At 40.3% G+C, this 24,940-nt stretch overlaps 2 protein-coding genes across 3 annotated transcripts in view; one reads left to right on the forward strand and one right to left on the reverse strand.

The window, feature by feature from the left end:
• The first annotated feature begins 388 nt into the window (after nt 1-388).
• Nucleotides 389-19,836, forward strand: LOC133653732 (actin nucleation-promoting factor WAS-like). Of its 2 annotated transcripts, none has more exons than XM_062053360.1 (9): nt 389-595; nt 4,609-4,749; nt 4,824-4,910; nt 5,026-5,122; nt 13,084-13,276; nt 16,999-17,177; nt 17,256-17,758; nt 19,387-19,498; nt 19,585-19,836. In XM_062053360.1, the coding sequence occupies exons 1-9, from the start codon at nt 485-487 to the stop codon at nt 19,641-19,643; spliced, it is 1,482 nt and encodes a 493-aa protein (XP_061909344.1). In that variant the 5' UTR covers nt 389-484; the 3' UTR covers nt 19,644-19,836. The 2 variants fall into 2 exon arrangements, with proteins under 2 accessions (XP_061909344.1, XP_061909345.1); XM_062053361.1 differs by having other exon boundaries at nt 13,087-13,276.
• A 4-nt stretch (nt 19,837-19,840) lies between these two features.
• LOC133653730 (semaphorin-3F-like) overlaps nt 19,841-24,940 on the reverse strand; it is a 48,040-nt gene continuing 42,940 nt past the window's right edge. The window contains exon 18 of the mRNA XM_062053357.1: nt 19,841-23,860. Coding sequence (XP_061909341.1) covers nt 23,483-23,860 — 378 coding nt within the window. The 3' untranslated portion in view covers nt 19,841-23,482. The remainder of the gene's footprint in view (nt 23,861-24,940) is intronic.

Raw genomic sequence — 24,940 nt, forward strand, 5'->3', positions numbered from 1 at the left:
CACACTGCGCAACCTTGTGGACAGACTTCCTAGAAGAGTTGAAGCTGTAATAGCTGCAAAAGGCAGACCGACATCATATTGAACCCTATGGGTTAGGAATGGGATGGCACTTCAAGTTCATATGTGAGTCAAGGCAGGTGGCCAAATACTTTTGGCAATATAGTGTATGTGCAGCGAGTATACACAGAGATGGCCTAAAAAGTATCTTTTTAAATATTGTAAAAAAAAATTAAAAAAATTGAATCAATTACTAAAAATAATGAATCTATTTAGAATCGGAATAAATAGAGGTCACCATTTTTTTCAGCTCCTCTGAAAAGTAGAGCGAGAGAGAGATAAGGGGGGTTAGAGAAGAAGTGTGGTCATCAGTTTCCTGCTATGAGTTGAAGTGTGAATGTGACATAGAGGAGACTCAACTTCCTTGAATGTCGCTCGGTGCCGAGAAGACGTTGTTGCAGATGCGCCTCACATCAGGCCACCTTGAATGTGCACCATGAGCCGAGGGTCCAAAAGCAAGACTGAGAAGGTGAGGAGCTCCCTGCTGAGCCTGCAGGAAAGTGAAGCCCTGGAGGGTCTGCTGGGCAGAAGATGTGCTGTAAGTTGTCACAATCCGCTCTCTTCTACTCTTATAGTTCTTTCTTTCTTTCTCTCACAGTGAAAATGGCATCTAAATGTGGTTTTTCAAGTTCATCCAACAAATGCCTTTAAAAGAAAAGTCTTTTGTTGCTCATTTTTAAATATATTGGGGTGTTATTCTGTGCCTTTTAGTAGAAGCTGAATATAAAGCGAGCTGTCTTCGGAAAGAAGCAGTTTTAACAGGAAATGGCGGCTGAACCATTTCTTCCTCTAGTGGCAGATTTAGACACAACATGTCTTCTACTGATGGAGAAGTCTCTTTTTAGCTCAGCAGTCAGTAACAACGTTGTCTCAGGGCTGCTAAAGAGAAGTGGAAGTGCTTTAAAGCAGTGGCCCCCAACCACCGGGCCGCGGCCCGGTACCGGTCCGCGGGCCGATTGGTACCGGTCCGCGGGCCGATTGGTACCGGGCCGCACAAGAAAGTTAAAAAAAATTGTTTTTTTTCTTTTTTATTAAATCAACATAAAAAACACAATATATACATTATATATCAATATAGATCAATACAGTCTGCAGGGATACAGTCTGTAAGCACACATGATTGTATTTCTTTATGAAAAAAAACACCAAAAAAAAGTATTTATTTTTTTAATTTCGATGGTTGGGGACCATTTGTGGGACAAATTTTCAAGCGTTGACCGGTCCCCAGCTACAAAAAGGTTGGGGACCACTGCTTTAAAGAACTCCTCTGATGTAAACTGTATTTCACTGGTGGCCCCGGAATGACGCCATACCGGCCCCTGGGGTCAGTTTAGAACTTGGGAGACAAATATTTTTGCATAAAATTCCTAAAAACACTACAATGCTCCTGTTACATAAGGCAGCGGTTCTTAACCTTCTCAACCTCGGGGCACAACTTTTTTATGACAGATGGGCTCGGGGCCCACTCAAATATTAAGACTGGGTTAGTCATCTTACTCTTCAATCATATTCAACAATTACATTTAATTTACTTAACAGAATAAACCTCGTCAAATGATATGAAACCATGTGTTAATCACAAATATTTTTATCAAGGCTTAGGTCAGGCTGATTGCAAAAATATATACTATTCGAATAGTAGAAGGGACTCATACAAACTGATGTTATCAGCCGATAAATGCTTTAAAATGTAATATTGGAAATTATTGGTATCGGTTTCAAAATTATCGGTATCGGTTTCAAAGAGTAAAATTTATGACTTTTAAAAACGCCGCTGTGTACACGGACGGAGGGTGTAATACAGAGCGCCAATAATCCTTAAAGGCACTGCATTTGCGTGCCGGCCCAGTCACATAATATAAAAGGCTTTTGACACACACAAGTGAATGCAAGGCATACTTGATCAACAGCCATACAGGTCACACTGAGGGTGGCCGTATAAACAACTTTAACACTGTTACAAATATGCGCCACACTGTGAACCCACACCAAACAAGAATGACAAACACATTTTGGGAGAACATGGACGGCGTGGCGAAGTTGGTAGAGTGGCCGTGCCAGCAATCGGAGGGTTGCTGGTTACTGGGGTTCAATCCCCACCTTCTACCATCCTAGTCACGTCCGTTGTGTTCTTGGGCAAGACACTTCACCCTTGCTCCTGATGGGTGCTGGTAGCGCCTTGCATGGCAGCTACCTCCATCAGTGTGTGAATGTGTGTGTGAATGGGTGAATGTGGAAATACGGTCAAAGCGCTTTGAGTACCTTGAAGGTAGAAAAGCGCTATACAAGTATAACCCATTTATCATTTATTTATTATTTACCGTAACACAACATAAACACAACAGAACAAATACCCAGAACCCCTTGCAGGACTAACTCTTCCGGGACGCTACATTATACATCCCCCGCCCACCCCAGTACCTCACCGCACTCTGCATCTGTGTCGACAGCGAACGTCTGTTTAGTGCTGCCGCCCATATCATCGACAAGAACAGAAATCGCATACATTGTGACAATGCTGAGATGCTTGTTTTCATTCAGAAAAATCTACCTCTCACACGTGATGACAAGGAGTAAAAGAATTAGCCCCACATTGAGCTTCATCTGTTGCACAAATAGACTAATAGTCTGGACTGAGTGAAACTGTTTTATTTATGTTTTGTGCCTTTTCCCCCCATGCACTTTAAAGGATGCCTGTGTTATCTACTAGTCTAGACTGAAGCAGTTTTTTATTTTTGTGCCTTTTTTGGTTTTTATTTGCACATTTTTGTTACTCATAGGAATACGTTAAGAACAGGGCAGATTGAGCCCAGTTTATAGTATACTCTGGACTGAAGCTGTGTGCCTTCATTGTTTTTGCAGCTGTTGTTTTGAGGCATGTTTAAAAAAAATTTAAAAAGCACTTTGTGAAAGTAAAAGTTAACAGTGTTTCCCATAGTTGTAGTGGGTATCAGGATTATTTCAGGGAGAGCATGTCCCACATTCCAAGGTGCTGTTTTGAGGCATGTTAAAAAAAATAATGCACTTTGTGACTTTAATAATAAATATGGCAGTGCCATGTTGGCACTTTTTTCCATAACTTGAGTTAAGGTTGTTCTCTTATTTTGGAAAACCTTGTTACATTGTTTAATGCATCCAGCGGGGGCATCACAACAAAATTAGGCATAATAATGTGTTAATTCCACAACTGTATATATCGGTATCGGTTGATATCGGTATTGGTACTTAAGAGTTGGATAATATCGGAATATCGGATATCAGCAAAAAAGCCATTATCGGACATCTCTAATTCTAACTACATTAAAAAAAAAATAATAATAATAATATATGTGTTTCTTGAACAAATTTAGGAGCCCATGAAAATACAGCTTCACCACTTTAGTCATAATTTGTGCGTGGCGAAGTTGGTAGAGTGGCCGTGCCAGCAATCGAACGGTTGCTGGTTACTGGGGTTCAATCTCCACCTTCTACCATCCTAGTCACGTCCGTTGTGTCCTTGGGCAAGACACTTCACCCTTGCTCCTGATGGCTGCTGGTTAGCGCCTTGCATGGCAGCTCCCGCCATCAGTGTGTGGATGTGTGTGTGAATGGGTGAATGTGGAAATACTGTCAAAGCGCTTTGAGTACCTTGAAGGTAGAAAAGCGCTATAAAAGTGTAACCCATTTATCATTGATTTATCATTTTAGAAACTTCTCAATGACCTTAGCCCCAGACTTCTTCTGTTTGTGTGATATTGTCATTACGGCCACAAGTGGTGGAAAAGTGTATTACAACTAAGCGCCGCTGCGGCCCATGCGGACCACAGTTGAGAAACAGGTATTTTTTGGCAGCCATCTAGGGGGCGCTCGCAGCCCAACAATGGGCCAGAGCTCCGTGGTAAAAAAAAAACAAAAAAAACCACTGCTGTGGAGGAACTTGGACCACTGTAAACACATCGGCAAATACTTGCATTGACATTTTAACCTTGCTAGCAAACATAGAACACTGGGGCCAAGCTTGTGATTTACATAACTGAGGTGTTCCTCAAGGCACCCCTTTAAGTTCTCTCCTTTTTGGCAGTTACACGTTTAATTTGGGAATGTGATTAATGTAACTAAGGTGTTGCTGTAGCTTGTTTACTTCAGATGCAGTCTGTAGTCATTTGCTCAACTTCTTCAGTTATATTAGTGGTGTTCCCCAAGGTTCTATTTTAGGTCCTCTTTTTTCCATCATCTTTTGCTGTTAAACTGGTGGCTCGCGAGTTCAGTTCAAAAAACGTCTTGCAGCAGATTCTTAAAAATACGAGAGATGATCTTTGTCTAGCTTTTTTGTGGAAGGTCCTTAAAAGCAGCAGAACACTCCTGTAACTCTGACAAAGTAAATAGACCAATGTCTACTGTAGAGGACATTGGTTCTCAGGAATATACAAAATAAGACTACTAATAGTGAAGGGAGAAGTTCGGTCCCTCTGTCCTTAGCTTTCTGGAAACGTGGCCTCTCAAACAATTCAGTTGAATATCCCTGCTATACTGTGTATGCAAATGTGTGTGTGGGTGTGTGTGTGTGTACAGACAATGGCGACTGCAGTGGCCCAGTTGTTCATGGCACTGCCTCACAATCCGTCTGCATGGAGTTTGCAGCACACAGGAGTTGTGTGCTTCATTAAGGACAACCCCCTGCGCTCCTACTTCATTCGCATGTACGACCTGAAGGTAACACACATCCCACACTTCTTATTCTTGCTGAAAATGACATCACATGACCCTGAAAAAATGGCCCTCTGCAGGCTGGCAGGCAGGTGTGGGAGCAGGAACTCTACAACCAAATTGTGTACTCGTCTCCGCAGTCGTACTTTCACACCTTTGCCGCAGATGTAAGCGCGACTTAGATTGAACTTGGAAGCAATACTTTACAAATGTACTGTAGATCAGTCATGTCAGTCACTCCAAGTTGTTATTTCAGGTTATGATATTTTCTGATACATGCAGGACTGTCAAGTTGGACTGAATTTCACGCTCCAGCAGGAAGCAGAAGCCTTTAAAAATGCTGTGGTGGAGAAAATCCACCAAAGAAACAACCGGAAAGGTTTGTAAATTCATTGTTAATAACTGTAATCATTTATTGGCCCACAGGTTGTTCTTTAGTATGCTTACCTCAATACTGAGCGTTTTTGTTGTTACTATTTTTGATCCTATGATGGATCTCAACAGGATGAAGCATGGACGTAATTGAGGGGGCGGGGGAGAGGGGAATGTACCCTGCACTTTTTAACGTCCAAAAATAAAGTAACGCTATTGAATGGAGACAAGTCAAACACTTGCGAACAGCAGATAGCCCACTACCATTTCCTTAATTGCTATTGTTTAAAAGTTTGCACTAAAAATAAATACACAATTTATCGCATAATGCAAAACTCCCCATGCACTTCTGAAACCAAATTTCATTCCAAGGCAGGAGTACCTAATGAGAAAGTTAATACATTTATTTTTACAAAAATAGTAGAATCAGCCAAGTAGACTAACTAAATATTGTGCTGCATTGCTATTCAACTAAAATGGCTCAACCTCTACCTTTTATTTTAGGGCTGTGAATCTTACAACTTGATTCTTGAAATGATGATTAGACTCTCGGTTCTCGTAATGGTGTTTTTGTTTTTTGTTGTTTTTTTTTTGGGGGGGGGGAATATAAATTATAACTAATGCTGTCAAATCAAACTTTTTTTTAATCAGATTTTTGAATTGTGATTAATCATCATGACTAATCACAGTAAATTACTTGCTTGCATCATTTAGATTAGCCTAGTATATTGACACAATATAGTCATGAATAATGTCATAGAGTTTTAATATAAATGTTTATTCAAGTCAAAAGATTTGTATAGAGTCTATTTGACAGCAGCATTATGCCGTCTTTAAAGCCCCACTCAAGAACTTTCAGTTTTGGTTGATTTTGGCGGCGTCAGTAGACCAAAGCGGTAGTTTTCTGCCAGAAGGAAGACCACATTTCCCGTGGAGACCAGCCCTTGGCGTCATAAATCGTCAGAAGCTAGCATCCCGCACATACAAACCGACACATAATACCACAGTGATTCAGTATGACTGATCTTTCCACAGTTGGAACATACATATTTTACTCAAACTTTATATTTGCAGTTTGCAGTCATCACATACTTTTTTTCTTTATACAGTACTTTTGAGTTTGTTACGTGGCTGGTCGTGTCAGTGTAGAACTGCCAACTATCAAGTTCCTGGCTTTTTTTGATACCACGCAAATTTCCGATAGCTAACATTAGCATGAGCATCGAAAGGTACTTACAGTACAGCAGGAACAGAGCCAAGGCACCATCGGTCTGAAATCCCTCCTCGTCTTCGAGCTCAGGCCAGCGAGTAAAAGCCAGGCCAATGTTGATCCTTGACTGTCCTTTTATCCAAGTCGCCTCCCTTTTTCCTTTTTTGTCTCCTCAGACAAAACTTTAAAGTTTTTTGTTTTGCAGCTTCGGCCGTGATAGCAGTAATTGCATGTAGGTGTTCGCATCGACTTCTATCTTTGCAACGAATAAGAAAAGGGAGAGCGACGTATGCCGTAAAGCAAGTCAGCACATTTGTAGTTTTTTGTTTGGCAGGGTTCCTACCACCCTCCTCGAAATTGCTTAGTGCCAGTAAAAGCGATACAGACCCCCTGAGGCCATGACACAGGTGTCATTCAACTAGTTGTAAGTCGATGTATCATCCCAAAAGCTATGAAAATATTTCATGAAGGTTGAAAAGTTACTTAGTGCTGTTTTAAGGACTTAATGCAAATCTCTATAGTCAAAGATCGTCTATATCAGGAATATTAAATTATTTTGAGGACCACATTTTTAGGGCTAGGAACGGGGGGCGGGACTTCTCCCTTAGTCTATTTTGTATATTCCTGAGAATCAACGTCCTCTACGGTAGACATTTGATTTTAGTCTATTTATTTGGCTAGAGTTACAAGAGTGCTCTGCTGTTTTTAACTTCTGCAAAAAAGCTAGTCAAAGATCATCTCTAAAACATCACTCTAGTGTTTTTCAGAATCTGCCGTAAAAAGTTTTTTTTAACTTAACTCGTAGGCCACCAGTTGAATAGCCCAAATGATGACAAATAGAGGACCTAAAATAGATAACAAATAGATAAAATTAATAATTTAAACAAACTGACTGCATCTAAGGTAAACATGCTACAGCAACCCCTTAGTCACATAAATCACATTATTTGTATTTTTATTTTTTATTTTTATTTTTTATTAATCAATCCAACAATACACAACAATACCATAATAATGCAATCCAATTCCAAAACCAAACCCGACCCAGCAACATTCAGAATAGCAATCAACAGAGCAATTGAGAGGACACACAAACATGACACAGAACAATCTAAAAGTAGTGAAACCAAAATTAATATTATCAACAACAGTATCAATATTAGTAACAATTTCAACATAGCAGTGATTAAAAATCCCTCATTGACATTATCATTACAAACATGTATAACAAAAGAAAAAAAAAGAACAATAGTGTCACAATGTCTTACACTTGCATCACATCTCATAAGCTTGACAACACACTGTGTCCAATATTTTCCACAAAGATAAAATAAGTCATATTTTTGGTTCATTTAATAGTTAAAACAAATTTAAATAATGGATCCCCTATTCCAATATATGACTCATTGTTATCTAAACTAAATGCAGTTTTTTTCTACTGATATCATCTCCATAGCTTGTGTATACCCGTCAGAATGTGTTGGACTATCAACATCTATCCATTTTTTTAATATTACCCTTTTTGTTATTATGCATATTAAAAGAAATGCATTTTTACTCTTTGCTGACACGTTACTAAATTGATGGAGATCCCCAAGAATACAAGTTTGCAGTGTCATCACATTATGAAAAAATTTTGAAATTGCCAAAAAAGAGAGGACTCAAAGGGGTGCCTTGGGGAACACCTGAGTTATGTAAATCACAAGTTTGGACCCCAGTGCTCTATGTTTGCTAGCAAGATTACAATGCCAATGCAAATATCTATCAATGTATCTGCTGTGGTCCAAGTTCCTTGATACAATAGGAGCACATTAGTGTTTTTAGTAATTTGATGAAAATAAACGTTTTGAACTGAACTTGGTGTCATTGGCCCCCCAGGCCACCATCTGATTATCCCTGCTCTAAATGATGGGAGCGCTCTGCTGTGTGGACCTACTGCAAAATGCTAGTCAAAGATCCTCTGTACAAGAGGATTGTTTCTTTTTTAGGAATCTGCAACAAAAATGTTAGTCGCTGACAATTTTTTATGAGGGGCCGTTAGGGACATTATTCAGAATTACCTCTTACATACACGACTGAAATGCTCTCACATAAACAACTGAAATCTTTTTCTTTTACACACACTACTGAAACACTCTTTTAAACACTACTGAAATGCTCTTACATAAACAACTGAAATCTTTTTCTCTCACACACCCTACTGAAACACTCTTATAAACACTACTGAAACACTCTTATAAACACTACTGAAATGCTCTTACATATACTACTGAAACACTCTTATAAACACTACTGAAATGCTCTTACATATACTACTGAAACACTCTTATAAACACTACTGAAACGCTCTTATAAACACTACTGAAATGCTCTTACATATACTACTGAAACACTCTTATAAACACTACTGAAACACTCTTATAAACACTACTGAAATGCTCTTACATATACTACTGAAACACTCTTATAAACACTACTGAAATACTCTTACATACACTACTGAAACACTCTTATAAACACTACTGAAATACTCCTACATACACTACTGAAACACTCTTATAAACACTACTGAAATACTCTTACATACACTACTGAAACACTCTTATAAACACTACTGAAACACTCTTATAAACACTACTGAAATACTCTTACATACACTACTGAAACACTCTTATAAACACTACTGAAATACTCTTACATACACTACTGAAACACTCTTATAAACACTACTGAAACACTCTTATAAACACTACTGAAACACTCTTATAAACACTACTGAAATACTCTTACATACACTACTGAAACACTCTTATAAACACTACTGAAACATTCTTACATACACTACTGGAACACTCTTATAAACACTACTGAAATGTTTTTGTCTCACGCACACACACACACACACACACACACACACACACACACACACACCTGGAATTATTTTTCACTAGTATGTATAAACGGATTTCACCTGTGTGTGTGTGTGTGTGTGCTTTTTACACGTGTGTGTAAGGGACAACAATTTCAGTAGTATGTGTGCAAAGATTTCAGTTATGTGTATGAGCGCATCTTACCATTGTGTATACGAGCATTTTACCACTGTGTGTAAGAGCATCTTACTAGTGTGTGTGAGCGATGTTGCATTCCGGTTCCGGTATAATCCCCGCCCCTTTTCAGACAAGTTTATTTTTATTTTTTTTAAAGCCAAGTTGTGGACAAAATGTCTGCCGACAAGTAGCTTAACCGAGGCGGGAGCTCCACTTCATAATTTGAGGGCTTCAGCGGAGAATATAATAACACTTTCAATGCAACAAGGGTCGGGCTGCCGCCATGGGTCTCCCCCGCAGGACGCGGCACCTGAGCGGCCACACAGCGGTGCCTTTCTCCTCCCGACAGCCAAGCAGCCTGGAGCACTCGTTCCATTGCGAGTTTGCACCGCACACATGCAACGTTTCAGTTCATGGACATCGGGGCAAAAGGAGGAAAAGGTCATTAGACATTATTTATTTCTAAATGATTGTTGAATCACACGAAATGTAAGACAACATGGCATTGTAGTGAGCTACAATGGTAACATGTCGAAATGTGAGTCACGTCGTGTTACGTCAGTAGCTAATCATATACTAATGAAAATGGATTGCATTTATTTAGCGCTTATCATCGACTAGATAAGGGGTCCCCAAACTACGGCCCGCGGGCCGGTTACGGCCCTCCAAAGTCCAACATCCAGCCCGCTGGAAAAAAAATTAAAATTTGTATTATTATTTTCAATCTGTCTTTTCTAATCCATTTTTTGGTGTTCCCTAGCCGCTCAGGCAAATCATATTGTCTACAAATGCATTTCCCTGTATGACTTATATTGTGTTAGCTGTTTTCATGTGATCTGATTGTTGCATTCTTATTTCAGAGTCACCACACAGCTGCATGACCATTTCAACAAGGACGAAATAAACAACCTCTGGATTCATGGAACTTCTCTGCACAGAAATATATTAATTGGAATATTCAATACATTTCTCATAAACATATTAAATATCTTCTTCTTTTTTTTTCTCAAAAAAGGTTCCCTATGCCTTATTATTTATATACTTTTCAATGCTTCTTGTAGTCAGACAATAGATATTGTTTGTCTAAAATTATAGTTTAAGTTAATGTGTTAATATTTACACCTAGCCCCTAACCTAAATACAATAATCATTAGACAAAAAAATTGTGTATCACAAACGTTTGGGACAAGTTTGGGGAGATTTTGACAAAGTGTGTGTGGTGGTGGGGGCTGGATGACATTACTAGTCAGAACATAAAATAACTTAAAAACATCAACCGTAGAAACATAAATGTTCACAGCACAAACGTATTGCGGTGTTATTCTGATATTTGCAATAATAAAGTGGGCAACTTCATACAGGTCTGTATAACAGGTTCCTTATTTATTTTTTACAAAATGTTTAAACAAAATGTTAATTCGCAGAATACACTGCACAAGTGAAGAAAACATTTTAACAAACCTTATTATTCCCATGTTGTCCACTGAATAAAGTGCAGAATTGAAGTGAAAATGTCTATTCTATAGTTGCCATCATTTTCAAGTGGGTTCACTTGTTGATAAATGTTCATTATTGTCTCATTAATGTTTACATCTATGTCTGGAATTACACACCGACAAGTATTGAGTATGAATAATGAGACATAAGGAACCTTTATGAGCCAAAAAAGGTTGTTTTCAACACACTGTTGAAAATAATATTCACAATGTTTCTATGTGAAATTTATTGAATATTCCAATTAATATATTTGTGTGCAAAGAAGTTCCATGAATCCAGAGGTTGTTTATTCCGTCCTTGTTGAAATGGTCATGCAGCTGTGTGGTGACTCTGAAATAAGAATGCAACAATCAGATCACATGAAAACAGCTAAGACAATATAAGTCATACAGGGAAATGCATTTGTAGACAATATGATTTGCCTGAGCGGCTAGGGGACACCAAAAAATGGATTAGAAAAGACAGATTGAAAATAATAATACAAATTTTTTTTTTTTTCCCAGCGGGCCGAATGTTGGACTTTGGAGGGCCGTAACCGGCCTGCGGGCCGTAGTTTGGGGACCCCTTATATAGTCGATAAGCGCTAAATAAATGCAATCCATTATCATTAGTATATGATTAGCTACTGACGTAACACGACGTGACTCACATTTCGACATGTTACCATTGTAGCTCACTACAATGCCATGTTGTCTTACATTTCGTGTGATTCAACAATCATTTAGAAATAAATAATGTCTAATGACCTTTTCCTCCTTTTGCCCCGATGTCCATGAACTAAAACGTTGCATGTGTGCGGTGCAAACTCGCAATGGAACGAGTGCTCCAGGCTGCTTGGCTGTTGGGAGGAGAAAGGCACCGCTATGTGGCCGCTCAGGTGCCGCGTCCTGCGGGGGAGACCCATGGCGGCAGTCCGACCCTTGTTGCATTGAAAGTGTTCTTATATTCTCCGCTGAAGCCCTCAAATTATGAAGTGGAGCTCCCGCCTCGGTTAAGCTACTTGTCGGCAGACATTTTGTCCACAACTTGGCTTTAAAAAAAATAAAAATAAACTTGTCTGAAAAGGGGCGTGGATTATACCGGAACCGGAATGCAACATCGCTCACACACACTAGTAAGATGCTCTTACACACAGTGGTAAAATGCTCGTATACACAATGGTAAGATGCGCTCATACACATAACTGAAATCTTTGCACACATACTACTGAAATTGTTGTCCCTTACACACACGTGTAAAAAGCACACACACACACACACAGGTGAAATCCGTTTATACATACTAGTGAAAAATAATTCCAGGTGTGTGTGTGTGAGACAAAAACATTTCAGTAGTGTTTATAAGAGTGTTCCAGTAGTGTATGTAAGAATGTTTCAGTAGTGTTTATAAGAATGTTTCAGTAGTGTTTATAAGAGTTTTTCAGTAGTGTTTATAAAAGTGTTTCAGTAGTGTTTATAAGAGTGTTCCAGTAGTGTATGTAAGAATGTTTCAGTAGTGTTTATAAGAGTGTTTCAGTAGTGTATGTAAGAGTATTTCAGTAGTGTTTATAAGAGTGTTTCAGTAGTGTTTATAAGAGTGTTTCAGTAGTGTTTATAAGAGCATTTCAGTAGTGTTTATAAGAGCATTTCAGTAGTGTTTATAAGAGCGTTTCAGTAGTGTTTATAAGAGCGTTTCAGTAGTGTTTATAAGAGCGTTTCAGTAGTGTTTATAAGAGCATTTCAGTAGAGTATGTAAGAGTATTTCAGTACTGTTTATAAGAGTGTTTCAGTAGTGTTTATAAGAGTGTTTCAGTAGTATATGTAAGAGCATTTCAGTAGTGTTTATAAGAGTGTTTCAGTAGGGTGTGTGAGAGAAAAAGATTTCAGTTGTTTATGTGAGAGCATTTCAGTAGTGTATGTAAGAGCATTTCAGTAGTGTTTGTAAGAGGTAATTCTGAATAATGTCCCTAACGGCCCCTCATAATTTTTGAAGTGAACTCACGGGCCACATTTGGCCCACAGAGCGCTAGTTGAATAACATTGTCCTACTGAGCTATTTAGAGAAACAGCACCCTCTGCTGGCGTACAGCGGAAGTCAATAGATTTTGTTCATTTGTAGACTAAGGACAGCTGTGTTTTCTGTTCCATATTTGTGGAGAGAAAAGTACCACAAGAAGAAAAATAAGACTTTGTTTCTCCTTCCTCTCATCGTATCTGACTTGTTTTTTTCTAAAAGCAGCACCCAGTGGTCCTGGTTCCTCTCACAAGGCCACTGTGGACGTCCAAAGTCCTGACATCCAGTCTCCACGTTCCCTCCTACTTCAATCAGTTTCCTCACAGCGGAGCAACAAAGCGAAGAAGGATAAGAAAAACAAGAAAAAGGTTCCTAAGTTGTCCAAAGCAGACATTGGAGCTCCCAGTGGATTTAAGTAAGAATCTTTCACGTCAAACGTTGAATGATATCATGAAAAGTATAATATTCACCGCTTTCCGGTCTGCTCGGTCAAACAACAATGGTGACGTCACGCAAGGGCTGGGTTAGCGGCGTCTATCCCCGCCCACTGCTTCCTTACGTCAGTGCGGCCGCCATCTTGCGACGGTCACCGCTGCCCTGTCAACCAGTCGAAGTCAATGTGACAGTGATGTGTTTGATCAGGAAATAGCCCCAACGTTCACATTTGCGTGGCTGCCAAGAATTTTTGTATTCATAGTCATCAGTGGGATTGGACCGAAGGCCAGATATTTGCCTTTTTTTTTAAATATTTGCCACAGCGGTCTCCAAAGAGTGTACTTGATTGATTCCTTCAAAAGGGACGCACGCTCAGAAAGACACAATTACATTTCCGTATTTGTGCAGGACTTACATGAAGGGTGTGTGTCTCGCCAGAACACCGGCTCCAATTTGAGCGCAAGCTACCAGCGCGTCGTCTATTCACAGTGCTAAGCCGCTTCTAAGATACTAATCCTCATCACCAAGGTGGGAAATAAACAATATTATGGCATTATCACTGGAGGACTAGAGGGAAAAGAATGGCTAAGCATGTTGCACACACACACACACACATCAAGCAGGACGACACAAGAAGCTAACCGCTAAAGCTTCAACGTGAAGTAGGGTTTATCGATGTCGATACTATCGATACCGACAGTAGGGAAGGGATTCATATGGCCCCATCACTGGGAGGATCTCTCGTGAGAGGAAGAGGGGGGGGGGGGGGTTTAATCAATTTGCAATGCAAATTAGGGAAAGTGCCACTCTACATATATCGCAACTGACGCTATGGTCAGAGTTGTAATTGCCACAAAACACATTTTAAGTTATTTAACACTCTACTGCCATCTGGCGGCTGAAGTGGATAGTGCATCCCCCCAATTCGTCACGTTACATGTGTCAGGTAAGCAGTGACGAATGGGGCCCACATAAATCCCCTTCCTACTGTGGTATAGTATCACTGTATAACAATACTAAATAAAGCATATCAATATTTTCTTTTTCGTGTTCTTATTATTACAAAATATTTGTGGGGTTCATTTTAATAAGTGTTTACAAACTCAGGGAGTACGTCTGTAAATACAGCACAGGAAGATTTTGGGGGCAAACCACAAATTATTTAAATCTGAGCCAATAGTGGTTTTTGCTTTTGTTTATTTATTATGCACTAGACACATTATTTTGTTAAAAAAAAAGCGTGTGTAGCAAATATGTAATACATCATCGGTTTTACAACAATACTAGCAAATTCTGCATTTGATAGGCATAAGAAATGCGGTACAAAACATTTTTAGTTCTATCATCTATTTTGAAAGTGTCGTATCGGGACTGGAAATCAGATCGGAGACACTTGGCGGTGACACTGCAGCATAGTTAGTCTGTAACGAGGGCCAACTAGCAACCCTAAGAGCTCTTATCTCAAGACACTCTTATGTTGAGGTATTACTGTCCAGTATACCCTGATCAATACATGGTTGTGATCTACAAAACCCAAAACCAGTGAAGTTGGCACGTTGTGTAATTCGTAAATAAAAACAGAATACAATGCTTGGATGGCAACATATGTTGCTCCAAAACCTGTATGTACCTTTCAGCATTAATGGTGCCTTCACAGATGTGTAAGTTACCCATGTCTTGGACACTAATACACCCCCATACCATCACAGATCCTGGCTTTTCAACTTTGCGCCTAGAACAGTCCGGATGGTTCTTTTCCTCTTTGTTCCGAAGGACATGACGTCCACAGTTTCCAAAAACAATTTGAAATGTGGACTTGTCAGACCACAGAACACTTTTCCACTTTGCATCAGTCCATCTTAGAAGAGCTCGGGCCCGGCGAAGCCGGCAGCGTTTCTGGGTGTTGTTGATAAATGGCTTTCGCTTTGCATAGTAGAGTTTTAACTTGCACTTTCAGATGTAGCGACCAAATGTAGTTACTGACAGTGGTTTTCTGAAGTGTTCTTGAGCCGATATGGTGATATCCTTTACACACTGATGTCTGTTTTTGATGCAGTACCGCCTGAGGGAATGAAGGTCTGTAATGTCATCGCTTACATGCAGTGATTTCTCCAGATTCTCTGAACCTTTTGATGATATTACAGATCGTAGATGGTGAAATCCCTAAATTCCTTGCAATAGTTCGTTGCGAAATGTTGCTCTTAAACAGTTTGACAATTTGCTCACGCATTTGTTCACAAAGTGGTGACCCTCACCTAGGGGTGTAACGGTACACAAAAATTTCGGTTCGGTACGTACCTCGGTTTAGAGGTCACGGTTCGGTTAATTTTCGGTACAGTAAGAAAACAACAAAATATAAATTTTTCGGTTATTTATTTACCAAATTTGTAAACAATGCCATAATATACATATACACACAGGGTCCAATGCCAGGGTTAATGTGGTCAACATATATAAAATAAAAACTAAATAAGATAAGGCACAGAATGGTTTCTTAACAAAACTTTTCTACATATAAAGTGCTTTTTTTGATTGATTGATTGATTGAGACTTTTATTAGTAGATTGCACTACAGTACATATTCCGTACAATTGACCACTAAATGGTAACACCCCAATAAGATTTTCAACTTGTTTAAGTCGGGGTCCACGTTAATCAACAATAAGCTGCCTCACGTTGTTGCTCAGATTAAATAAAAGGACAAAACTTTTCTTCTACATATAAAAAGTGCAACATTAAACAGTTTCAAGCCCCCCCCCCCCAGCCTGGCTAACTTGGCAGTAAGAGGATATATGGGCTCATTGTTCTTCCACCATAGAAGTGGGTCAAAATCTAGTTTCTAATGCAATATGGTCTTAAATCTGCTGCTATAAAAACATTTGTTATTGCTTTAGCCCTGCCTGACTCGCCGAGGAGAGGCTGCTTGAATGCGGTGGTGACGCTTCAAATGGGTTAGCATGTTTGACGTGTTGGCAGAAGCAGCTGCTGAACAATGTCGGCAAACCTGCGTCCTCCATTGTTGTATTGTGCAGCCAAAGTGTTCCCAAACGGGAGATCTTAACGAGGCAGGAGGGTCTTCCAGCTCTGGCTTTTACATGTTGTCGTAGCCCGGTCGCTGCTAGCATGCCGTGTGTTGTGCCTCGGTGTGCATTGTTTACACAACGTGCGGTACGCTACTTAATATGTCCTTGTGGAAACTCGTTCGGTACACCTCCGAACCGAACCGAAACGCCTGTACCGAAACGGTTCAATACAAATACACGTACTGTTACAACTCTACCCTAACCCCATTCTTGTTTGTGAATGACTGAGCATTTTGTGGAAGCTGCTTTTATACCCAATCATGGCACCCACCTGTTCCCAATGAGCCTGTTCACCTGTGGGATGTTCCTAATAAGTGTTTGATGAGCATTCCTCAACTTTCTCAGTCTTTTTTGCCACTGGTGCCAGCTTTTTTGAAACATGTTGAAGGCCTCAAATTCCAAATGAGCTAATATTTGCAAAAAATAACAAAGTTTACCAGTTCGAACGTTAAGTATCTTGTCTTTGCAGTCCATTCAATTGAATATAGGTTGAAAAGGATTTGCAAATCATTGTATTCTGTTTTTATTTACCCTTTACACAACGTGCCAACTTCCCTGGTTTTGGGTTTTGTATCTATGATCTATCTGTACGAGCCTCACACGTCTTTCCTCCACTCAGGCATGTTAGTCACGTTGGGTTTGACCTCAACAATGTTGACCCCGACTTGTGGAACCTTCTCTCGCAAGCCGGCATCGGGGAAGCTGAGATGAGGGACGAGCAGACTTCCCAGCTGGTCTACAACATCATAGAGAGCTCAGGCGGCATGGAGGCGGTAAAAAGGGAGGCGAAAAAAGGAGGTCCGGCCTGATGTTGGAGATTAGAATGTCCTCGCTGCTTTTTTGTGCTTTAATGCATGTTACGTTCCTCCATTGTAGCTGCTGGGCCTCCTCCTCCTCCACATGGCAGACAGCCTCCGGTGCCGGGCTCAGGTGGCTCAGCCCCGATGCCTCCACCTCCACGAGGACGTCCCGGGCCCCTCCCTCCTCTTCCTGGCCAATCGCAGCGAGCACCACGGGCAGCTGTCCCCCCGCTGCCCCCGTCGAACCGAGGCTGCCCCCCACCGCTTCCTCCAGTTCACTCCTCACCCTCTCGCGTCCCTTCGCTGCCGTCCTCAAAGCCTTCCGCTGTCCCGCCTCCACCACCCCATCAGCGTCCTGCAGGCTTCCCACCTCCGGCCGCCCCCGCGACACCGAGCAGAGGAGGCCCCGCACCTGCTCCCCCGCCTCCCCCACCCCCACCCGCCCAGCTCTGTGTGGACTCCCACACACCCCGCCCCCCCTTTGACGCCCCTCCACCACCTGCCGCTCCATCCAGTGGTAAAGCAGACAGCAGAGGTGCCCTGCTAGACCAGATTCGAGGGGGGAAGAAGCTCCGAAATGTAAATTTCAGATACACTACATTCAAGCAACATTGCACATTTGCAGTAGGGAAGGGATTCCGTAAGTGGAAGCGCTATGGGGGGTAATCAGTTAGCTACGCAGTCAAATGAAAATGATGGAAAGCGCCACATTAGCATCCCACAAAACACATTTTAAAATATTCAACACACTACTGCCATCTGGCGGCTAAAGTGGATAATGCATCCCTTTCCAATGTGTCACGTTTCATGTGTCAGGTAAACTGCAATGAAAGGGGCCATAGGAAATAATCAACTGTTAATCAAAACATTGGTAGAATTGTTCATACACTGCAAAAACTACATTTCAAGAAAGTAAAAATAAAATGTTTCCTTAACAGAAAATACATTTTTTATCTAGAAATTTGTACACAAAAAATAATCATATATTAAGAAATGATATCTTTGCATTTTTTTATTGTATAAGTTATTCTCAAAAGAAAATAACGTAATTTTGTTTATTCTTCAACGACAGATTTAGCTGTAAGACTCAAACTGATTAACACAGCCGCACACAGAAAACACACATTTTTAAAAAATGTTTTGTTTTTTTTACAAAAAAAAGGTTAATATATTTATTCGTAACATTTACATGTATAATAAGAAAAAATAAATGAATCAACAATGACGGCTGCGTGGTGGCCTATAGTGCAGGGGTATCCAAAGTGCAGCCCCAGCGCACAGCTCGACAAATTGTAAAAAAATATGTGAATTCATTATTAATAAATTATATCAGTTTATTAGATGTTACATTAATTTGCTTTGTCAGCTGTAGAAAAACATATCTGCTTGAAATAGGAACCGTCTCAATTTAAAGGGGTCATATTACGATTTTTTGTTTACATTTTAAACACTTCCTTGTGATCTACATCAGTGGTCCCCAACCACCGATTGGTACCGGGCCGCACAAGAAATTAAAAAAAAAAAAAAAAAAAAAATTTTTTTTATTTTTTTTATGAAATCAACATAAAAAACACAATATATACATTATATATCAGTGGTGCTGTGATCAACACTTCGCATAGATTAAGTTTTACAGACCATCTTCAAACCGCTTTCTGTCTGTCTCGGCTTCAAGATGCGCTGTTTTGTGGGGCAGGTCTTATTTACGTGCTCCTTTCGACTGCGTCCTCTACCCAACAGCCATGTTGTGGTCTTTAGCGCTTCCATATGAAGTCTACTGACAAGATATAAGTAGAACTATAAGATACTTTTTATTAGAAATAATGCATGTGCATGTACGAACCAGTCCGCCCCACAAGAGTATAGAGAAAAAGAAGGAACTTATTGACTACAACTTTGGACTACAGCGTAATAAAAATGTCAGGCTCGCGCAAAGCTATTCGGGTAAACCTCTACCATATATAGAGATATCAGCTGACGTAATTGAGGAAAAATATGTTACAGTCATCTCAAATTCCAAACGACTCGTTGAGAGCAAGTTTGGAAGAAGGCAAGATTGTTTTATAAACATCTCCCCATGTTTGCATGGTTCAATTTTGAATTTCCGGAATTTATGGTTTCAAGGATTTTATTGCACTGCAGCGTGCAGCCCCGGTTCTGGAACTGGTTCAGTTATACAGGTGTACCTAACGTTGTGTGTGCTGCAGGTGACAGAATGCCAAGATGTAGCTCCGCCCACACCAGCAGAGTCAGGCGAGGGCATCGTTGGCGCACTCATGATGGTCATGCAGAAGCGCAGTAAAGTCATCCATTCCTCTGGTAAACAAAGCTTTCGTATCAAGTCTTGAAGGCATTAAGAGAAGGGAAGCATGGGCTAATATATGTGTTAACATGTTCTCTTGCAGATGAAAGTGAAGATGAGGGCGGTGATGATGAAGAAGATGATGACGAATGGGATGACTGACATTAAAATAGTTTTTGTGGCTGTTCAACCTTGTTACCGGCAAACTGCCTACATTTGGATACATCTGTGTTTAAAGCTAATGCAGTGTATATTTCTTCAAACACGTACGTTAAAAGTAAAACCAAGTAGAAGTGTCTTTTTTTTTTTTTTTTTTTAAAGGTTCCACCAAGACCTCTGTGTAATAAACACCAACTGAGTCAACATCATCTCAATTTTTATAACAATACACTGTACATTAAAAAAAAATTAACTTACTGATACATCTGTGCAAACATCCCAAATAACCCACCACCACTGAAAAAGTGCATAACTGAAAGGTCACTGTACGTCTCACCACTCACATACTGGGAGGGGGGGTCACAAGAGGACAGGACATGGGGCGCAAAGTACAGTTTACTTAGCTCAACAGTAAAATATGAACATTTTACACCTTATAAACATTAAAACAGCAAGTCTGAAGAACAATGGCAACTAGCAACATACAGAAGCATGCAACATTTACACCATCATTATATCCTCATACAATACAACAATACATGACGGTATATATTATATTCACAAACAATATATTACATTTGTTTCCATATACTTAAAAGTACCACACTTGTGGTTTTGCGTTGCCACCTTCTTGTCCCATACATGAAAGTCAGTCAGATTTTTTTTTAAAACACCTATTACAGTGCAACCAGAAAGTATTCACAGCGCTTCACTTTTTCTCCTCATAATTTTACACACAACATCCCATAATGAGAATTTTAAAAGTTTATTTAAAATAAACTACAAATTCATATTGTTACACTCCATCAGGTTGGATGGGAAGCATTGGTTTTCATCCAGGATGTGTCTGTACATTGCTGCATTCATATTTCCTTCTATCCTGACGAGTCTCCCAGTTCACGCAGAAAAACATCCCTACAAAATTACACTGCCATCACCATGCTTCACTGTAGGGATGGTATTGGCTTGGTGATGAGCGGTGCCTGGTTTCCTCCAAACATGATGCCTGGAAATCACACCAAAGAGTTCAATCTTTGTCCTGTCGGACCAGAGAATTTTGTTTCTCATGGTCTGAGAGCCATTCAGGTGCATTATGGCAAACTTTTACAAAGAAATGGCATCCGTCTGGCCACTCTACCATACAGGCCTGATGGGTGGATTGTTGCAGAGTTGGAAGGTTCTCCTCTCTCCACAGAGGAACGATGTAGCTCTGACAGAGTGACCATCGTGTTCTTCGTCACCTCCCTGACTAAACCAAGATAATTGCAGCAATGTACAGGGACATCTTGAAGTGAAAACCAACGCTTTCTATCCAATCTGATGGAGCTTGATAAGTGCTGCAAAGAGGAATGGGCTAAACTGCCCAAAGATAGGTGTGCCAAGCTTGTGGCATCGTATTAAAAAATACCTGAGGCTGTAATTGCTGCCAAAGGTGCATGGTAAATGGTAAATGGGTCGTACTTCTATAGCGCTTTTCTACCTTTTTTTTTAAGGAACTCAAAGCGCTTTGACACTATTTTCCACATTCACCCATTCACACACACACATTCACACACTGATGGCGGGAGCTGCCATGCACGGCGCTAACCAGGCCCATCAGGAGCAAGGGTGAAGTGTCTTGCTCAAGGACACAACGGACGTGACTAAGATGGTAGAAGGTGGGGATTGAACCAGTAACCCTCAGATTGCTGGCACGGCCACTCTCCCAACTTTGCCACGTTGTCCCCGCATAAACAAAGTACTGAGAAAAGGCTGTGAATACTTATGGACATGTGACTTTTTTTTATTTTTTATTTTTTTTAAATAAATTAGAAAAATTTAGAAAAAAAATACCTTTTCACATTGTCATACGGCATTGTGTGTAGAATTTTGAGGACCACAATGAATAAATTACATTTTGGAATAAGGCTGTAACACAGCAAAATGTGGAAAAAGTGAAGCGATGTGAATGCTTTCCGATGCACTGTAGCTTGCAGTGTAGTGACGTCTGAATATGACACAATGGTGCAGACTTTATTGTTACATATGTCTTAGGAGTCATGCAGTTGTGAGAGAAAACTGTTTATTAATAGTAAACAGATGCCTGATGAGTGCTTTTGCTATTGCTTGGTTGCACGTGACGTCACAGCCCACTGCAGTCGTCATAGGCTCAAGCGCTTGGGGGGCCAACAACCGTATTCTTAAGTCAATTGAACGCAGAGTGAAAATGTAGCATCCTTAGCTTATCGCCGTTAATTGGTTCCAGACATGAAGGTTATTAATGAATTCTGGCAAAGTAGGCATCATTAATTATAAATCAAATATGTTCATAGTTAGTGCATAAAAACATGTTTAATACATTCTAAATACTAATATTTTTCAACATTATGAGAGCCCTGTGGACATGAAATAACACTCTTTAGTCAGCTTTACACTCTTATTCCAATAACTATTGCTCCCTGAGGCTGAGCCAATCAGTGGCCACAATACTGAACAGCGACCTCTGATTAGTTTGGTTTCATCTAATGGCCAATACTACTGTAGTATTGATATTTTTTGGTCATTTAGCAATTTTCCTGCTGGAAAAAGCTTAATTTATGCTAAATAATGGCATAGAATACAATTTAAAAAATCTGAGATGTGGTGAGGGAAGACTGTTTTTGCCTGTAAAAATGGTTGTTTCAGAGTTCTGATAGTTCGTCATTAAGTAAGTGAAAAAAGTTGGTAAAACAAAAAAAGTAGAGAAATTTGCTGCTGTGACTCTGCGAGTGGAGCAACAATGGGTCACAATCAGGTTAACGGTCACCACTTTTTTAAATGTCTCTATGAACTCAAAAAAAACTTTAAAAACGTATTTACTTTTCTTATTCTCCATATATATACAGTACATATAAGCAGTTTTATTTGGGTATCTTCCACACAGAATTAATTTGTGTGTTTGATTTGTAGTGGTAAACTCATACGAAGCAATGTTAGCCTCAAGAAAACCTTGCAAAATACCTTCCACCAACTTTGTTATTCAGAAATAACTTTTTTATTAAGCCTAATAATTACTTTATAAGGCCCTCCGTTATATGTAAAAGTTTGTTGATATCGAGATACAGTATGTCGTTGCTATGGGATACACATGTATAAATGTGGTATAACAAAGTCCAACATTATGTTTCATGGCCTAATGTTTACTGATGCAAAAAAAATGATGTTTCTACATACTTTTCCACTCCTTTAGAGTTTAGAAGTGTGATCAACCAAATATTTTAAAAAGATGGTCAATTGTTAGTCTTGTGAAAAGTATTTCTTTTTAAGGTTATGCCTTTTGTGCGAGTGTAGCTGGGATCCCCAAGAGGGATAAGCGGTAGAAAATGGATAGCTGGATGTGCTATTTTTTTTAATATCGTTCTTGTATTATCACCTCTAAACTTTAGAATAAATATACCGTGACATCTATGCATCCGGACGTAACTGAACGGTTGCCATATTGAAACGTTTACCATGCATATAAAAACGGGAAGTGCTTCTAGGTTGCATGGTTGCAACCCAACAATAGATTTCAGTTGGTCTATGAGGAAATTTAACAATGCAGTCAATTGTTGCTATAACCCCCGACCACTGCTAGGGTTTTCCTTTTTGTTTCCCAAAAGATAAAAAAAAGTATGACTTGAACTGTACGTCACGCGCTCTGGAAGGACTGGAATGCGCTAGTGGTGTGTGATGTCCACAATATGAACTGGTTGGCCTGACATGTGACAAAACCACCAATCTGGTACTTTAAACAGCATGACAGCATCACCTGTCGAATGAATGGAGGAGATGCACAAACATGCATGAACAACACCAATTAAGTCCAAACAGGCTCATGCCTCCTAACCGGGACCTTGTTCCTGGCCTTCCGTGTGCCGCCGGCTGGTACGCTTGCGCTGTGGTTGTTGGGGACTGAATTGCTCCCGATAAGACTGGCAGTACTGGTTAATCAGTCTGATCTCAGGTGGGAACGGTGTGGAGCTAAGCGATGACTGAGGGTAAGGTTGCGCGTTGCGAGTTTTATGATCCTCCTCTTCGTCGTCCCGAGCGCTGAGAGCCAAAACGATGTCTCGATCGAGGACGCGCAGAGCCACGCGGGCCACCGTGTGTTTGAAGTTGTTCTCTGTGGCGAGGCAGTGGTACACACCTGCGTCCGATTCGTTGAGGGACTTCAGGAGGATACCGTGGTTGGTCTTTAAAACATCTCCTTCACGGCTGAGCTGAAAATCAAAACAAACAAAACAGTTCAGTCAAGTTAAAAAACAATAGGACACCTCTAAAAGCTGTATTTGAAGTGATACTTTTAACTGCAGTAAAAGGGAAGATGTTCTCAAAGCATGCGCCTACTCTGTTTGCTCACGGCACCAGTAATGTCCTGACAAAGACACCACATGGTGGCACTGGTTTTAACCCACAACCAGAGCCGTCTGTAGAGAGAGTATGGACAACTCAGTTTCAGATGATCTTCTAAATGATTGGGAAAAAGCGCCTCACGTGACTACAGGGTGCCATGCTGGACACCAGTTTGGAGCCACCGGTAAGCGACACTCACTTTCTCATTGGACATTTCTTTTAAGTGAATAGTTTTTGCCAAGTAAACATGCTCTGTTGTGCAGCTTGAGGACACTCCACTCGCCAAAAATGCGGGAAGAATATTATGGAAAGTAAAGGTTAAGTTGGAAGAAGTGCCAATGAATGACAACAGTATCTTGGACAGCGTGGCGCAGTCGGGAGAGTGGCCGTGCCAGCAACCCGAGGGTTCCCGGTTCGATCCCCACCTTCTACCAACCTTGTCACGTCTGTTGTGTCCTTGAGCAAGCCACTTCACCCTTGCTCCTGATGGGTGGTGGTTAGGGCCTTGCATGGCAGCTCCCGCCATCAGTGTGTGAACGTGTGTGTGAATGGGTGAATGTGGACATAGTGTCAAAGCGCTTTGAGTACCGTACCTTGAAGGTAGAAAAGCGCTATACAATTATAACCTATTTACTTGTGCGAGTTAAGCAAACATATGGGAGACGTGTTATAACTCACTCTCAGTAACAGTGAATTGATGCACTTTGCCTGATGAAACTTTACTTTAAAAATGCACCTTTTCTGCATGGTCACCAATAATTCAAACTAAACTAATAAATATTGCAGTAAAAACAATGTTTAAGTATGGTGATAATAAATTCAGGAAGTCTCGCAGACTCGCCACAACAAAACCTATAAAATATTAAAAAACAAAACAAAAGTAGAAGCACAGCCATATTAGCGCAGTGATTACAAGCAATACATTGGAGGCAAGCACCACAGTTGAC

Source organism: Entelurus aequoreus, linkage group LG07, assembly GCF_033978785.1.
Source record: "Entelurus aequoreus isolate RoL-2023_Sb linkage group LG07, RoL_Eaeq_v1.1, whole genome shotgun sequence".
NCBI classification, from domain to species: domain Eukaryota; kingdom Metazoa; phylum Chordata; class Actinopteri; order Syngnathiformes; family Syngnathidae; genus Entelurus; species Entelurus aequoreus.